A 16,017-nucleotide genomic window follows, 5' to 3' on the forward strand; every position below is an offset into this window, starting at 1 on the left:
CACCTTCTCACTCTGTAACAATTATCATCACATTTACAGCACATTTTAATTATTATTTGCTGAAGTGTTTTCTTTGTATTTGCTGTTGAGGTGCTTTTTGTGAGACTTTCTTCTCTCCTGCCCATGAAGTGTGGTACATTATTCATGACTTCTCTGTAATTTGATGTAAATTCTCCTGCAATCATCCCTTGCAATTTTCAAGTATGTTGTTGTTTTTTTAATCAGAATTTCTGCCTGAACTATTCAGACCCCCCCCAGCAAGTGTTAATCAGCAGAACCATTTCAGGTGGAGGTTTCTTTGGGAATATCCAGCAGTACCTAATTCAAAGGTTGTCCCGTGTGCTGTCATGCTCCAGGTGCTGGATCTCCTGCCCTTGGTCACCATCACTGAGAACTCGTAGAGGGTGTTTGGCTTCAGCCCCGTCACCAGGTAGCTCAGGGTGGTGGCATTTGCAGTCTGCAAGGGAAAGCAGGGTCAGCACTTCCCAAAGCACAGCCCTGACACAGCCCCAGCCCCTGCTCCCAGCATTTCCATAACCACAGTCATTAATTAGGGCTGCTTCTTCTCCGGCGTGCAAATTCATTAATCAAATATCAACGTTTATCCTCCACTAGAAATGCTGCAATCAGCAGGAGCACTTAGCAGCAGTCAATTAGAAATGAAAAAAAACACAATCCAAGGGCCAGGGCCCACTTGTTCTGCAGTGGTTAAACCCCTGTTTACCTTGGGGTTGGTTTACAGCATTTCATTAACTCTTCTGGCTGGGGAAAACAAAAAGCACAGCAAGGAACAGTCCTGCCTTGGAACCTGGAGCTGCCTCCCAGATCCCTGCTGGAATTTCCAGAACAACCTTAAATGTAATAAACAACCAACTGAAGACACACTTGTGAGACTTGAAGAGAATGAAGCTTTGCTAAAATGTAGATTCTTTTCAGAAAAAAATGGTGATTTAGGATTAAACAAGGAAACTCCACGTGGGTCATAGTGGAATTTGTAATTCAGCATTTCTAAAGATCTGGTATTTGTTATCAATGGCTTCAGCACCCACAGAATGTGCTGGAGGCCCATGGAAAAGCGGGAAAGCTGTATTTACAGATAAGTATGTTCCCCACCTTGACCTGTGCTGTTAACACAGAATGAAGGAGTTGTTGCAGGATCTGACAGGGCTATACAACAACTGCAGCAGCCACTGCCTCCAGAAACCCCTGAGTGCAGCTGATTTATTGCAAGGCAAAGGCACCTCTCCTGAAGGCTCCAGCAGTGACAAAGAAACCCTGAGATCTCCAATCTCTTCATTGCTTTTTTCTTCCAAGGGATGGAAGTTCAGGAAATGCTGATCCAAGGGATGGCAGGAATTTGCTGTCTGTGGCCAGACAACAAAGACTCATAACATGAATTAAAATTCACCCCTCCATTGGCTTTAAGCCTGTCCTTGGTGAGGCTCAGTGCAGTTTGGAGAGGGTGGGACTGTGGCTGAGGGGCTGGGGCACAGCTGGAAGGGCACAGCTGGAAGAAGGGGCACAGCTGGAGGAAGGGGCACAGCTCCCTGGGGAGTGCAGTCCACGTGCAGGGATGGAGTGACAAGTCCAAGGCAGGAATCTTTCCCTCCCATCTGGCATTCCCAGCTGCCTCAACCCAAAAAGCTCTTCCTCTCCAGGATGCTGCAATTCCCAGCAGTATTGAAGCACTCCAATATTTGGATTATTTGATGTGGCAGCTGGGCTCCTTTTACAGGTGAAAAGTTCTGGTTTCCATCTCTGGCTTTGAATCTGGGGATCTTTTAGTTTCCCTGTGCATCCCACTGAGTGTAAATGACACACCTGAGCCTCCCTGGAGTGTCAGACCCCACAATTTAACAGCACTTCATTATTTTAACATCCCAGCCTATCCCACAGTACCAAACCCTGCTCACCTGCTAGAAATAAACTCCATAAATATTACTCTATTATCTTTTATGCAGTCCTAAAAGATCCAATGTTTAATTTTATTGATTCCTGATGGATCCCAGGTAACTGCAGGACAACCTCACACACCAACAAGGGGGCTTTGGGAAACTGCTCCATTGTTACACTTTTATAAGTTGTGAGTTTTACAGTGCTTCACTAATAAAGTAAAAAAAATTGGAGCTTTATTTCTCTCTTTATAAGGTCTTTTAAGGATAAACTGTCTAATTAAGAAATGATACTTAAATTATTTTTACTAACTACTTGAGTCTTGCAATGTGGACTTTTTAATCTAATTACACAATACTACTTAAATTCATGAAGAAGAAGGTAAAAAAGTAGCTTCTAAAATTTTCATCTTGCTTTATATATATAACTATATTCTAAAACTTTCAACTCTTAAGTTTTCTGCTATGTGATACTACACACTTCTATTTAAACTATACACTCACAATTCTAGTTCTGTTATTCAATTTTGGAAGTTTTTTTATGTCTGCAGGTTAAATGTAGTGATTATTTGGGGGTCAGTGTCTGACAGCACAGAAAGTCTAAAATTCTGAGCAAACAGAGTTCTAATAACCCTGTTAGTGCAGAGGGGCTCTGACCTCCCAAAAAACATCCAGCAGGGCAGGAGAGCATTTCCAACAGGAACCAGGGGAGGAAAGCAGGATGTGGGCTTCCAGACACCACAGGTTACACGTGACTGGAGCAAATTGCTCACACTTCTCTCATTCAGGCAAATCCTTTCTACATTTCTGAGTAATTTTAAATTAAATTCCATCATTCTGTGTTGGTTTTGGCCACAGTAAAACTTGTTGCCCACTGACCACCAGCACTGGAACAACAGGACTATTCCTGTTGTATTTAAATTTACTGTTTTATTCCATCTTCTATTTTATTTCATTCTTTTAAGCAATTAGCTAATGAAACTGCAGCTTTATTTAAACCACTCCTGAGACACCCTCTGCACATGACTCAGGAATGTGGCTCAGAAGCCTTTAGAGGAGGAATACACACATATTTACATCTTTTGATTTCAATAAAGAAAAGATCTGGATTATAACAAGCTGGCTCTGCAGGAGCATAAAGGGAGCTCCACTGGCTGGGTATTTTAACAACCAGTTCCTCTGAGTCTCATTACACATGTGAAATTTGCAGTCAGCAGCTCTGAGCCCTGCAGGTAACTCTGAAAATTAATAAAAAAAATCCAACCAACCACCAAACCAAACCCCAAATCCAGTCTCCAAATCAAAACACATGAAAATGGAGGAAGGCAAGGATATAATAAAATTTTTGTTGTGTATTTTGAAGCCAGTCAGTTCCCATAGGAAAAGTTCCCTATTAGCTTTGTAGGAAGTGAAAAGGCTCTAAAAGGAAACCCCAAACCATGGGGGTAAATCTGTTTTCCCTGCATGGCTCAGTGAGGGGATGCAGTCACACAGCCCTGGCAACTTCAGTGACTGTCCAGAGGGGAGCCCACACCTCCCATCCCAAGACTGGGGCAGGGGGAAGCTTCAGACCATCACTGTGCACAACTCTGGAAATTCCTGTTCCCTCCCTGGAGCAGCTCTGCCACAACACCCCAGAGCTGCAGCTCCTTCCAGGAGACACCAAAGCACTGCTGCCACCAGAGCAGGGCAATCCTGGCCCTCCAAGGCCCCTGGGCTCACCCCAGCAGCATTCCCAGAGCTTTGCCTCCAGCTGGGAGTGGGGCTGGAGGGATCTGCGCCTCCAAGGAGCCTCCAGTGCTCCCAGAGCTTGCCCTGAGAGTGGAACTGGAGGGATCCTGTCCCTCCAAGGAACCCAGCAGAGTTGCCAGAGTTTGCCCTCAGGGTGGAACTGGAGGGATCTGCCTTAAAAGAGCCCAGCAGAGTTCCCAGAGCTGTCGTTTCAGCTGGGAGTGGGGCTGGAGGGATCCTGCCCCTCCAAGGAGCCCCCAGTGCTCCCAGAGCTGTGCCTTGCCCTGGAGTTGGAGCAATCTGCCTCTCCAAGGAGCCCAGCAGAGTTCCCAGAGCTTGCCCTGGAAGTGGAACTGGAGAAATCTGCCTCCTCCAAGGAGGCCAGCAGAGCTCCCACAGCTTGCCCTGGGAGAGGAGCTGGAGGGCTCCTGCCCTTCCAAGAAGGCCAGCAGTGCTCCCAGAGCTGTGGGAAAGGAATCTGCCCCTCCAGGGAGCCCAGCAGAGTTCCCAGAGCTTGCCCTCGGGGTGGAACTGGAGGGATCTGCCTCCAAGGAGCCCAGCAGAGTTTCCAGAGCTGTGCCTTGCCCTAGGAGTGGGTCTGGAGGAATCCTGCAGTGCTCCCAGAGCTGTGCCTTGTCTTGGAAGTGGAGCTGGAGGAATCTGCCCCTCCAAGAGCCCAGCAGAGTTCCCAGAGCAGTGCATTGTACTGGGAGTCGAACTGGAGTGATCCTGCCCCTCTGAGGAGCCCTGCAGCATTCCCAGAGCTGTGCCTTCAGCTGGGAGTGTAGCTGGATGAATCCTGCCTCTACAAGGAGGCCCCCAGTGCTCCCAGAGCGGTGCCTTGCTCTGGGAGTGGAACTGGAGGAATGTGCCCCTCCGAGGAGCCCAGCAGAGTTCCCAGAGCTGTGCCGTGCCCTGGAGCTGGAGGGATCCTGCCTCTCCAGGGAGCCCAGCAGTGCTCCCAGAGCTTGTCCTGTCAATGCAACCAGAGGGATCCTGCCCCTCCAAGAGCCCAGCAGTGCTCCCAGAGCTGTGCCTCACCCCGGCAGGGCAGCTCCCAGCCCTCAGTACCTTGTACTTGGTGTTGGCGGGGATGTTGGTTTTCCAGCGGACGGTGTAGAAGCGCGCGTCCGTGATCTTCTGGTTCTTGGGCAGGGAGTTGTCTGCCCAAGTGATCCTGATGGTGTCATGGCTCAGGATGGAAGCCTGAACTCCCACCGGGGGCATCATGGGAGACGGATCTGGCACTGGAGTGTATGGAGCATTAATAACAAACAAATCAACCTCGGAAGTGTCTGCCCAATCCGGGGTTTAGAATTAAAAAGGGAGGAGGTGGCATTTTAATGTCAACCAAAATAAAAAAAAAAGGGGATGCAGGGAAGTGCAATGAGATGGAAGGTGAGGAATGGAGAGAAAGAGAGAAAAGCCAGAGTTAATAGGTGACATTAGACTGGGCAATAACATCACTCTTGCATTGTCCTCCCTCCTCCAGACAGTAAGACAACAAATCCCTGCTGGCATAGCCCTAATTAGTGCCCAGGGCACTCAACCATGGCCTGAGAACCCCAAACACTCAGTCACTGTAACTTCATCTGCATGGAGTGTCACTGAGTCCTGTCCCAGGAAACAGAGGAGGACACAGAGCTGGACTCTGGATGGGCAGGTGCCACCTCCCAAACACCCAGGAACCTCCCAAAGGCACCCTCAAAGGGAGGCTCCAGTGAGAGACCAACTTGCAGTAACTGTGAAACTGCAATTCCAGCATCCTCTGGGGAATCTCAAAGCATTCCAGCTCATCAGGACTAATCCCAAGTGTTGCACCTCCACCAAATCCCAGTGGTACCAGCAGGCTGGTAGAGAGCCATAGCATGGCAACAGATCACCTGCACATTCTTCTGCTTAAACCCTTTATGGATTACAAATCCAAAACAAAAACTGCCCAGATTTTGTTTAGTGTGAGTGACAACAGAGGAACACAAGGCAAACACAGGCATCATATTAAAAATTTTCAGTGCAAAAGGCCATAACCCCCCGGCCCAGGGCCTTTAGAGCTGCACCCACGTGGGCTGTGCTCAGCAGGGGGAACACTGGAGTTAGAACATCCATTAGTAGCTGTCAGGTGAGTTTGGAACTTAAATGAGCCCAATTTAGGGGGTTTATCAGAAGGAGCAAGGCCAAGCAGTGACAGGGACAGAGAGCAGGGGATGAGCAGGCAGCAGGGCCCTGCCATCAGCCCAGCCCAGCTGGGGGCAGCACTCACCCGAGTGGGGCCGGGTCACGGCGCTCTCGTACAGGGGGATCCCCTCCCCCACGTTGTTGAAGGCTTTCAGGGTTATCACGTAGTGGGAGCTGGGATCTGAAGGGGAAAGAAAAGAAATCAGCACAGCAAACAAATCCTGCTTTCTGCTACTCCATACCTTCTTTGTTCCACATTTTAATTTTGAACTGGAATATGTGATTTGAGCTGAGGAAGTCTCCACACAGACCTTCTGCTCATGGCCACAGAATCCCAGACTGGTTTGGGGTGGAAGGGACCTTAAAGCCCATCTCATTCCAGCCCCTGCCTGGGCAGGGACAGCACAGCTCAAGTCTATGGTTACAGCACAGCCTTTACTACCTTTAAGCACAGCAAAATCAGGAGTGAGAAAAACAATTCAGAACAACAAAACCAAAATGACTCAAAGCTCTGATTTGATGGAATTCCCAATATTGCTGTTTCTCTCACTCTCAGACTGTTTCACCTCCCACAGAGAGCTCTGTGGAGGGGTGAATCTTTATTTTCCTTTTAAAGCAGCCACCAGTGAACGCTGGTGACATTTCAGTCCCTTTTTCTCCCGCAGCTCCGCACGGAGCACGCTGAGCTCAGGCTGCTGCTCCCACGGGAGCTGTTCCAGGAGTGCAGAGCTCAGGAGCGGGGCTGGGGCCCAGGGGCACTCACCCAGGTTCTCAATGGTGTAGTATCTCTGCTTGTAGTCCACCTTGATGGTCTGGGCGTGGGGGCTGCCGATGCCGTAGCCAATGGCGTAGCCCCTGACCACCACGTCCTGGTTCTCGGGCGGGGTCCAGCTCACCACGATGCTGGTGACCAGCGGGCGCACGTGCAGCGAGCTGGGCACCTCGGGCACGCGGCTCTCTGCAGGGACAGGGGGTGTCACAACCCAGCACATCCCTCTGGCTGCCCTGCATCGCCCAAACCCCTGCCAGGGGGCTCAGAGACCCTGGCACAGAGCCCAAGGCACCTGTGATTATGATTATGACCCACGAAAAAATTATCAACCTTGTATGAGGAGCTGCAAGTCATGAAAGACTAAACAGAATAATAATTAAGTTTGTCACAGGGTGAAAAATAGATTTTTAGGGGTTTTAGAATGGGAGTTCAGGGCACAAGATGGAGGAATCTGGGCATGTCCTGCCTTTCTCCTTCTTCTACTTGGCCTCCATCTTCTGCTGTGATGGTGGCAATTTTGGATTGGTTTAGAGTAGAAGCTCACTGTCTAACATAGGTGATAGCTATTCGGAAGTTATTGTAAATAATGCACATGTAGTTTTTAGTATAAAAAAATAACATCACCCTGAGGGTGGTCAGCGTGCCTCTGTCTGACCTGCTGGACAGAGCTCAGCAGGCCAGAGACAAAATTTTATAGATAAGAAACAATGAACAACCTTGAGAACGAGAACTGAAGAGTTCTGACTCCTTCTTTGACTGCCAGGCTGGGAAAAAAGACTTTGTGACACATCTCAGGGTCACTGTGAGCAGCTAAAGCCCCAAGAGGGAGGCAGTGCAAGGCCTTCTCCCAAAGCAAGGCACTGCCAGGGAGCCCAGGAGGCAGGAAGGGCAAATAAAGCACTTGTGTGTGTTGGAATGAGCACAATGAAACTTTGGGGTGCAGCAGAGAGCAAAGAGCTCCAAGAGCAGAATGTTAACATTACATTCCAAGAGATTGACCCTTCAAAAGGCAGCACAGCTGTGCTGAAGCTTAGGGGGTCAGGATGGTTTTTGTATCAGATGTGTTTGGGCAGATCCATGTTGCCCATGTCATCACCCAGTTTTATCCCATCCTTTCCCTCCACAAATTAATCTAATTTCAATTCCATCCTATTCCTTACTTGTGGGTATTACAGTAATTACATGGAAAAGAATTTTTCAAAAGTAAAACTTTTAAAATTTATATTCCCTTCTCCGCTTTGTTTTTAAGTGTATAGAAAAGGTGAGGTGTAGGGATGTGCCCTCTGTTGATGGAGTGACAAAACTATCCTTTGTCCCCTTAAAAGGAAAGAAGCCCAGAAGTTCCCCTCCTCTGTTAATGAAAAGACACCTCATAGGACTGGGGGACTTCATCTCAAACTTAAAGATAGCTAATTCAATAGAAGTCAAAAAGTCCTGCCTAGGCAATTTAGTAGAAAAAAAAGAGAACAAAGAAATTAGTTTGCTGTGTTTCCAGCTGTGTTTCCAGATACAATTCCTTGTTGAGAAGGGGGAAGGTGGAAGGGTTGCCCTGGTAAAAAATGCCCCATCCCAGAGCTCTAAAATAGCAGTAGGAGAGTCTATGGATTACTGGAATGAGAAATCAAGTCTTAAATTCCTCTCACCAGGTTAATTCGTGGAGATGTGTCATATTTTTGGCACTGTAAGGATTTGGGGGTTGCTTTGATAATTTTACCAGGAGCAAGAACATCTAGCACCTAGCTCGGTTTTTCTGTTTGTTATTTTGTCTTTTATTAAACCTTTTTATTTCTAACACTGCAACAAAAGCCATCCTGCTGATTTGGATGCCTCCAAAAGTAGCTGAGCTATCTTAGATGTGTTATAGGCTTCCAAAAGCTTATCAGACCTGGCCCAAAGAAGTTACTATAACACATTTTCCATCACTTTTCTGGTGACAAAAGAAAAGTTCCTGAGCTGGTTGTGGCATTAAATAGGAAATTCCACAGCTGTAAGAACTGCACTGCAAAGGGTTCTCCTCCCTTGTCCTACAGCTGTCCCTGCCTGGATCCTTGGATTCCCAGAACTCATACAACATAAGCAGGAACTGCACAGAAAATAGAGTGTCCACATCAAATGTTCAGAGCCTTCCCCCAAAGCAACACAAGTCTCACCCCACCCCACAGAGACACAGAATGTGGATCCCTAACTCCAGAACACTTCACAATGTAAGCCCCTAATATTTCTCCTAAGAGGCTTTGTCTCACTGTTGAGTGGAACCAAAAGCAATCTGCCACCCATCCCTGGAGTGTCCCTAACTTTGGGTTCACTTCTCAAAAATGAAATCAATCCTTTTGTCGTGGATTAGGGATAATTCCCTGCACCAGCAAACAGAGCTCCCCACTCCAAATGGAATCAAGGACTTGTGCTTCCTGCAGGGATTTCTCTTTAATGGAACATGCTGCATTTCTCTACAAACATTTAATAAAGCACCACAACAGGATTAGCAGGATCACAGCACAGCCCTGGCCCCCAGCCCAGCAGCTCCAGCTCCCAACCAGCAAACACAGCACAGCTCCAAGAGCAGCACCAGAGGTGACATTTCCACTGCCCTGGGGACAAACTCTGCACAACTGCTCAACACTCCTGCTCTGCACTCAGGGGAACCTGCTCCAACTCCAGAGTGGAATTGTAACACTCCTGCTCCCCTTTACATCTATGGCACTCTCCTGGGAATTCTCTGCTGTTTAAACTCAAAAAGCAGCCATGGAATAAAAAGAAATGATGCCTCATGTGTCTGTTGAGCCTAAGAAATGCAAGATGAGCTGTAAATTCATTTGCATATGTTAAAATTATTCATATGAGCTTTCTAAAGAAAGAAACCCAAGAAACACAGTGTGCACACACAGATCTCACAGGTGTGTGCAGAGTTATATGAATATCATGTTATGTCATCTTAAATGTCAATTTTTATTACTTTATTCAAGAGAAAGAATGTGTAGAAAGTCAGATTTCCTGCAATGGAGGTGAAAAAAATTTAAATGACAAAATAAACAGAGAAAGAAAAGGTTATTTTTCTTCTTCCTCCTTCTGCCCAGTTGAAATTTAAATTTAACCCTGGTGCTGTCCTCTGGCTGAGTGTTGCTAACTCCAGTTCAGGGACATTCCAGTGCCCAGTGAGGTGCCCATGTACAGAGCTCTGCCCACTGTGGGGACCTGGCAGCTCCAAGGGTGTGTCACATCCACCAAGGGCCAACAGACATAGAGATCAAGGAATTCCCAGTCCCCACAGCCCTGAACTGATCCCCCATTTTTCAGTGAAATCAAGTGAATGGATCCCCCATTTTTCATTGAATTGAAGTGGATGGATCCCCCATTTTTCAGTGAAATCAAGTGAATGGATCCCCCATTTTTCAGGGAAATGAAGTGGATGGATCCCCCATTTTTCAGGGAAATGAAGTGGATGGATCCCCCATTTTTCAGGGAAATGAAGTGGATGGATCCCCCATTTTTCAGGGAAATGAAGTGGATGGATCCCCCATTTTTCAGGGAAATGAAGTGGATGGATCCCCCATTTTTCAGGGAAATGAAGTGGATGGATCCCCCATTTTTCAGGGAAATGAAGTGGATGGATCCCCCATTTTTCAGGGAAATCAAGTCAATGGATCCCCCATTTTTCATTGAATTGAAGTGAATGGATCCCCCATTTTTCAGAGAACTGAAGTGAATGGATCCTCCATTTCCAAAGAAATGAAGTGAATGGATCCCCCACTTTTCAGTGAAATGAAGTGGATGGATCCCCCATTTTTCAGGGAAATGAAGTGGATGGATCCCCCATTTTTCAGGGAAATTAAGTGAATGTCCCCCCATGTTTCTGTCCCAGCCCAGGGCTGTCTCTCTCTCACCGTCCAGGTCGCTCTCGAAGGTCTCAGCTGACACCCAGTCGGTGGCGGGCCCGGTGCCGTTGATGGTCATGGCGGCCACGCGGAAACTGTACTCAGTGCCCCGCTCCAAACCTGCAGGATGGGCAATGCCCACAGAGCCATCAGGAGAGGAACCTCCACAGATCCCACAGAGCCATCAGGACAGGAACTCCCACAGATCCATCAGGAGAGGAACTCCCACAGATCCCACAGCTCCATCAGGACATGCATACCCAGAGATCCCACAGAGCCATCAGGACAGGAACTCCCACAGATCCCACAGCTCCATCAGGACATGCATACCCAGAGATCCCACAGAGCCATCAGGACAGGAACTCCCACAGATCCCACAGCGCCATCAGGACATGCATACCCAGAGATCCCACAGAGCCATCAGGACAGGAACTCCCACAGATCCCACAGCGCCATCAGGACATGCATACCCAGAGATCCCACAGATCCCACAGCTCCATCAGGACAGGAACTCCCACAGACCCCACAGATCCCAGAGCTCCATCAGCCCAGCAACGTCCACAGCTCCATCAGGACAGGAATTGCCACAGTTCCCACAGGTCAGCAATTCCCACAGATCCCACAGCTCCATCAGGATAGGAATCCTCACAGCTCCATCAGGAGAGGAACTCCCACAAATCCCACAGATCCATGAGGACAGCAATTCCCATAGATCCTACAGGTTCATCAGGACAGGAATTCCCACAGGTCCATCAGGACAGGGATTCCCACAACTCCATCAGCCCAGCAATTCCTACAGTCCTATCAGCCCAGCAATTCCCCCAGATCCCAGAGATCCCACAGCTCCATCAGGGCAGGAATTCCCACAGCTCCTACAGCTCTGTCAGGATAGGAATCCCCACAGTTCCATTAGGAGAGCAATTCCCACAGACCCATCAGGAGAGGAATTCCCACAGATCCATCAGGATGGGAATTCCCACACATCCCACAGCTCCATAACCCAGCAATTCCCACAGATCCCAGAGATCCCACAGCTCCATCAGCCCAACAATTCCCACAGCTCCACCACCTTGGCAATTCCCAGAGATCCCAGTTAAAACCCAGAACCATGGATAATCCAGCCTTCCATTCCCATTGCCCCCCAGCATCAGTGCTGGGAGGAACTGGGAGGGCCTGCTGGCAGCCGGGCTTTAACTCAGGGCTGGTAATTAGTTTAATTAATTAGTTTTAAGAACAGGAACACTGCCACCATCACCAAACCTGCGGGTGGCACAGAGGCAGCAGGAGAGCAAACTCACACACCTGATTTATGCATGTAGGAATCTGTACTAAAAACTCAGAGCACTGTGAAAAGGAACTCTAAATTTGGTATATTGAACCTCTCCAGCAGGTTTTGTTGCTGGCAGAAATATCCTGGAATTACAGGAATATCTCAATTCTGTGAGAAAACTGAGACTTGCTAAGTCACAGCTGGAGTTGCTGAGAAAAATCAGAGTATCTTGTTAGAAACTCTTCCAGAATCTCACAGTGTCTTCTCTTTTGATCAAGTATTCATTTACAGAGATTTGAAACAGGAACACAATGTAGTGTTGCTCCTGCTCTCATGCACTGCTCTGCTGTGACTGACACTAAGTGAGGGACTGGGCTGGATTAAGTGCACAAAAGGATGAAAGGCATTCCCTCTAGAACATTCCATGGATGCCCCAGGTCAGCCATTCCCAGGGCTCAGAGCTGGGTCCAGGTGCCTGTGCCAGCCCTGCCCAGCCCCTGCTCCTCTTCCCTCCTCCTCCTCACCTTCATCGCTGGTATTTGGGCACACAATGTGCCCAGCCACCTTCTCCAGGCCTTTTACAAACATTTTATAAGGAATCATCCAGTCCACTTAGCAAACCCATGGCCAAATCAGGGCTAGCAATCAGGTCACCGTGCCCCAGGCACCACCTGCAGCCCACAGGACCCCAGAGCTCCTTTGGGAGCTGCTTCTGTTTGTCTTCCAGGGCAGGAACCCCATGGGAGCCTGTCCCTGAGCCCCCAAACACAGCCAGGGACCCCAGGGTGGACAGGACCCCACAGGAACCCAATGGGATCCTGTCTCTGAGCCCCTAAACACAGCCAGGCACCCCTGAGGAGCACAGGATCCTGTAGGAAGCCAATGGGATCCTGTCCCTGAGACCCCTAAGCACAGCCAGGGACCCCAGGGAGGACAGGACCCTGTAGGAACCCAATGGGAACCTGTCCCTGAGCCCCTAAACAGGAACCCAATGGAATTCTAGCCCTGACCCCTAAACACAGCCAGAAGGGACAGGACTCCACAGAAACCCAATGGGATCCTGTCTCTGAGCCCCCTAAACACAGCCAGGCACCCTGGGGAGCACAGGACTCTGCAGGAAGCCAATGGGATCCTGTCCCTGAGCCCACTAAACACAGCCAGGGGTGTCAGGATCCCACAGAAACACAATGGGATCCTATCCCTGAGCCATCCTGAGCCAGGGATGTCAGGACCCCAGAGAAACCCAATGGGATCCTGTCCCTGAGTACCCTGAACACAACCAGGGACCCCACGGAGGACAAGACTGCACAGGGATCCATGGAATCGTGTCCCTGAGCCCCCTAAAAACAGCAAAGGACGCCTGGGGAAGAGAGGACTGCACAGAAACCCTATGGGATCCTGTCCCTGAACCCCCCAAACACAGGCAGGCACCCCTGAGGAGCACAGGACTTTGTAGGAACCCAGTGGGATCCTCTCCCCGAGCCCCCAAACACAGCCAGGGATGTCAGGACCCCACAGAAGCCCTAAGGGACCCTGAGCCCCCAGGCATAGCCAGGCAGCCCAGGGCAGTGCTGCTCACCCTCGATGAGCTGCGAGAGCTGGGTGCCCGCCACGCTCTCGGTGACGTCGCTCTTGCGGGCCACCCTGCGGTAGCGGATCTTGTAGCCCGTGATCTGCCCGCTCTGGGTGCCGGCAGGAGGGGGCTGCCACTGCAGCAGGATGCTCTGGGAAAGGCAGCACAGGCAGGTGGTGGGGAAAAAAGCCTTTAGGAAAGCTTTAAAAAATAATTTCTGCATGCAATTCCAATGGTACAATGGCCAAATATTTCATTTTCTCTTCTCAAGGGCCCAAGGCACTCCAGAAATGTTTCTGTGTGTGCCCAGGGATTCCAGCTCTGATCCTTCCAGCCCCATTAAATCCCTCCCATCATCAGCACTGTCACTGCATCCCACACAGCCAGCCCACAGCTGGATTGCAGCTCCTCCAAGCCCCACATTCAGATATTTTCCATAAAGATATTCAAAAATATATTCTCCATTCAAATATTCTCCATAAAGATATTCAGAAATATATTCTCCATTCAAATATTCTCCATAAAGATATTCAGAAATATATTCTCCATTCAGATATTTTCCATAAAGATATTCAGAAATATATTCGCCATTTAGATATTCAGAAATATCAGAATATTCTCCATAAAGAGCTCAAAAGCTGCATGGGAGGAAAAAAAGACCCAAAGCAGCCCCAATCTAAGACCCCTCCCAACCCTTTATTTACCCATTGGCAGCAGGAAATGCTCCAAGCTTACCTTGGAATTCCGGACCTCCAGCGTTAGGTTCTGGGGTGGAGCACTGGGGACTGGAAACATTAAAGGAATTACAACCCCAAAACTTTCAAATATTGCATTTCCACACCCAACTACTCTCTGCTCTCATTTGCTATGGAAGTACAAACCATTCTGGTTTAAGCAGCACATAAAAAAACTACCAATCCTCCCACAGGTTCTTTCTGACATAGTGAATGGTTAAGGAGGGTTCTGTATTTTCATCTTGAAGAAAAAACTCTTGATTCAAGTCTTTATTTTCACACCTATCTAAATAAAACGTGGTTTATTTTTAAAAGCACTTCTCAAACTCTCAGAGAAATATCCCATCCAGCTCCTTCCCAAGGCAAATCTTTCCTCAACACACTGCTTGATTAGAGAAACCCACATTGAAATTTCTGGCCTGGGTTTTGTTATCCTGATTTTCTGTAACAGGGAACCTCTGAGTCCCCAGGGCCTGTGACAGTGAGGAGGTGAAGGACATCTCAGACACTGGGGCTGCCTTTGAACTGCCCCTCTTTGCTTGTTCTTTACTCACTCCCCATGGCAGTGAAATCCAGGCAAAAAGGGAGTGCAAGAAAAACCCTGGGAGCAAGAAAAAACCCTGGAGTGCAAGAAAAACCCTGGAGTGCAAGAAAAACCCTGGAGTGCAAGAAAAACCCTGGGCAGAGCTGAGGCTTCCCTGGCAGGAAGGGGAGGCTCCAGGGAAGCACAAGGAGCACAGGGATAAAGAGGGATGAGCACTGCTCCAGCCTGCAGAACTCATTTTCCAAATAGCTCAGCCCAGCCACAGGAACATCCCAGGGAGGGCATGAAGTGCAAGAAGAGTTTGTAAAGGATGGGGTGAAACCGCCCTCACCCACCCCACCATGGCAGAAATGGAGAGGAGCAGGATTTGCCTTCCCTGGCCAGCCCAGCCTGAAATCACCACAGCTGAGGATGGAGAGCTAAGGGCATGAGAGCAGAGAGGAGAGGAGAGGATACAAAGCCAAGCTTTCCTTGCTCCTCAAGAGCCACCCTGCCATGTGGGGACACTTTCTACTACCCCAGGCTGCTCCAAGCCCCATCCAGCCTGGCCTGGGACACTGCAGGATCCAGGGGCAGGCACAGCTGCTCTGCAAAGGCATCTCCTGGAGGGGACAGCACATGGAGAGCAGCCTGAGGAGCACCAGGACAGGCTGATGGCTCTGAGGCTGTGAGGGAAGGGCCTCAATCAGGCTCTGAGGCTCAGAGTCCACTCCCAGCTGTAATCCCTGATCAGGAATTCCAGGAGAGGAGAAGCAATCCTCAGGAGCAGCACATAAACCTGGGTTCAAATGGTAATACCAGCAGAGTTATCCCTGCAACGAGGCTCTGTAAGAGATTAGGAGCAAAAACCTACATAAAAATGCAGATACTTTGTTAAATCAGGGCTAAAGGAAGCTTAGGGAGAAATCCCTGCAGGGAACATGGACATCACAACAGGAAAACATGGGAGGAAAATGTGCATCATTTTGGAAAGATCTGAGAGCTTGCCAGGGTTATGAGACTGTAAGAAGCAAGATGACATCCTTCAAAGAGCTTTAGAAAGTAAGCACCTATAGCTTAAGTGTGAAAACTGAAGCTGGAGAAGAAAGAACTCCAGGAAAACTTCAAAATTATATTGTAACTAATAATAAATTCTTCAAACAATCAAGGAGCTGGCAGCCCTTTAGAGAAATCAGTGAGCAAATGGTCAGGTAGGGCAGAAGAAGACAAAGGTAAGGCCACCAAGTCTCTCCTTGCATTGGTAGTGAGGGGGAGGGAAAGGAGAGGTGTCCTGGACACCCTTCCAAAGGATTCCCATGCTCTCTCCAACTGCAGTGTCAGTGAAGGGGATTATGGAAGAGTCACAGGGAACAGCAGCCTCTTGCCAGGCTTATCCACCCAGGAACTCTCAAGGAACTGAAGAATGAAACAGCTGCAACACCTCTGCAACCTCTCCCAGTTTATTTTGGTACCAG

General features: G+C 48.8%; 1 protein-coding gene across 9 annotated transcripts in view; it reads right to left on the reverse strand.

Annotated features, from left to right (window-relative positions):
• Nucleotides 1–16,017, reverse strand: part of NEO1 (neogenin 1) — a 185,162-nt gene that overhangs the window by 22,161 nt on the left and 146,984 nt on the right. For 8 of the 9 annotated variants that reach the window (XM_074549631.1, XM_074549632.1, XM_074549634.1 and 5 more), the window contains exons 12-18: nucleotides 14,021–14,070; nucleotides 13,292–13,436; nucleotides 10,452–10,562; nucleotides 6,562–6,756; nucleotides 5,884–5,979; nucleotides 4,695–4,918; nucleotides 319–457 (exon numbers count right to left, since the gene is read on the reverse strand). In XM_074549631.1, coding sequence (XP_074405732.1) covers nucleotides 319–457; nucleotides 4,695–4,918; nucleotides 5,884–5,979; nucleotides 6,562–6,756; nucleotides 10,452–10,562; nucleotides 13,292–13,436; nucleotides 14,021–14,070 — 960 coding nt within the window. The remainder of the gene's footprint in view (nucleotides 1–318; nucleotides 458–4,694; nucleotides 4,919–5,883; nucleotides 5,980–6,561; nucleotides 6,757–10,451; nucleotides 10,563–13,291; nucleotides 13,437–14,020; nucleotides 14,071–16,017) is intronic. The other variant, XM_074549628.1, reaches the window with a different exon arrangement.

The sequence above is a fragment of the Zonotrichia albicollis genome, chromosome 11 (assembly GCF_047830755.1).
Source record: "Zonotrichia albicollis isolate bZonAlb1 chromosome 11, bZonAlb1.hap1, whole genome shotgun sequence".
NCBI classification, from domain to species: domain Eukaryota; kingdom Metazoa; phylum Chordata; class Aves; order Passeriformes; family Passerellidae; genus Zonotrichia; species Zonotrichia albicollis.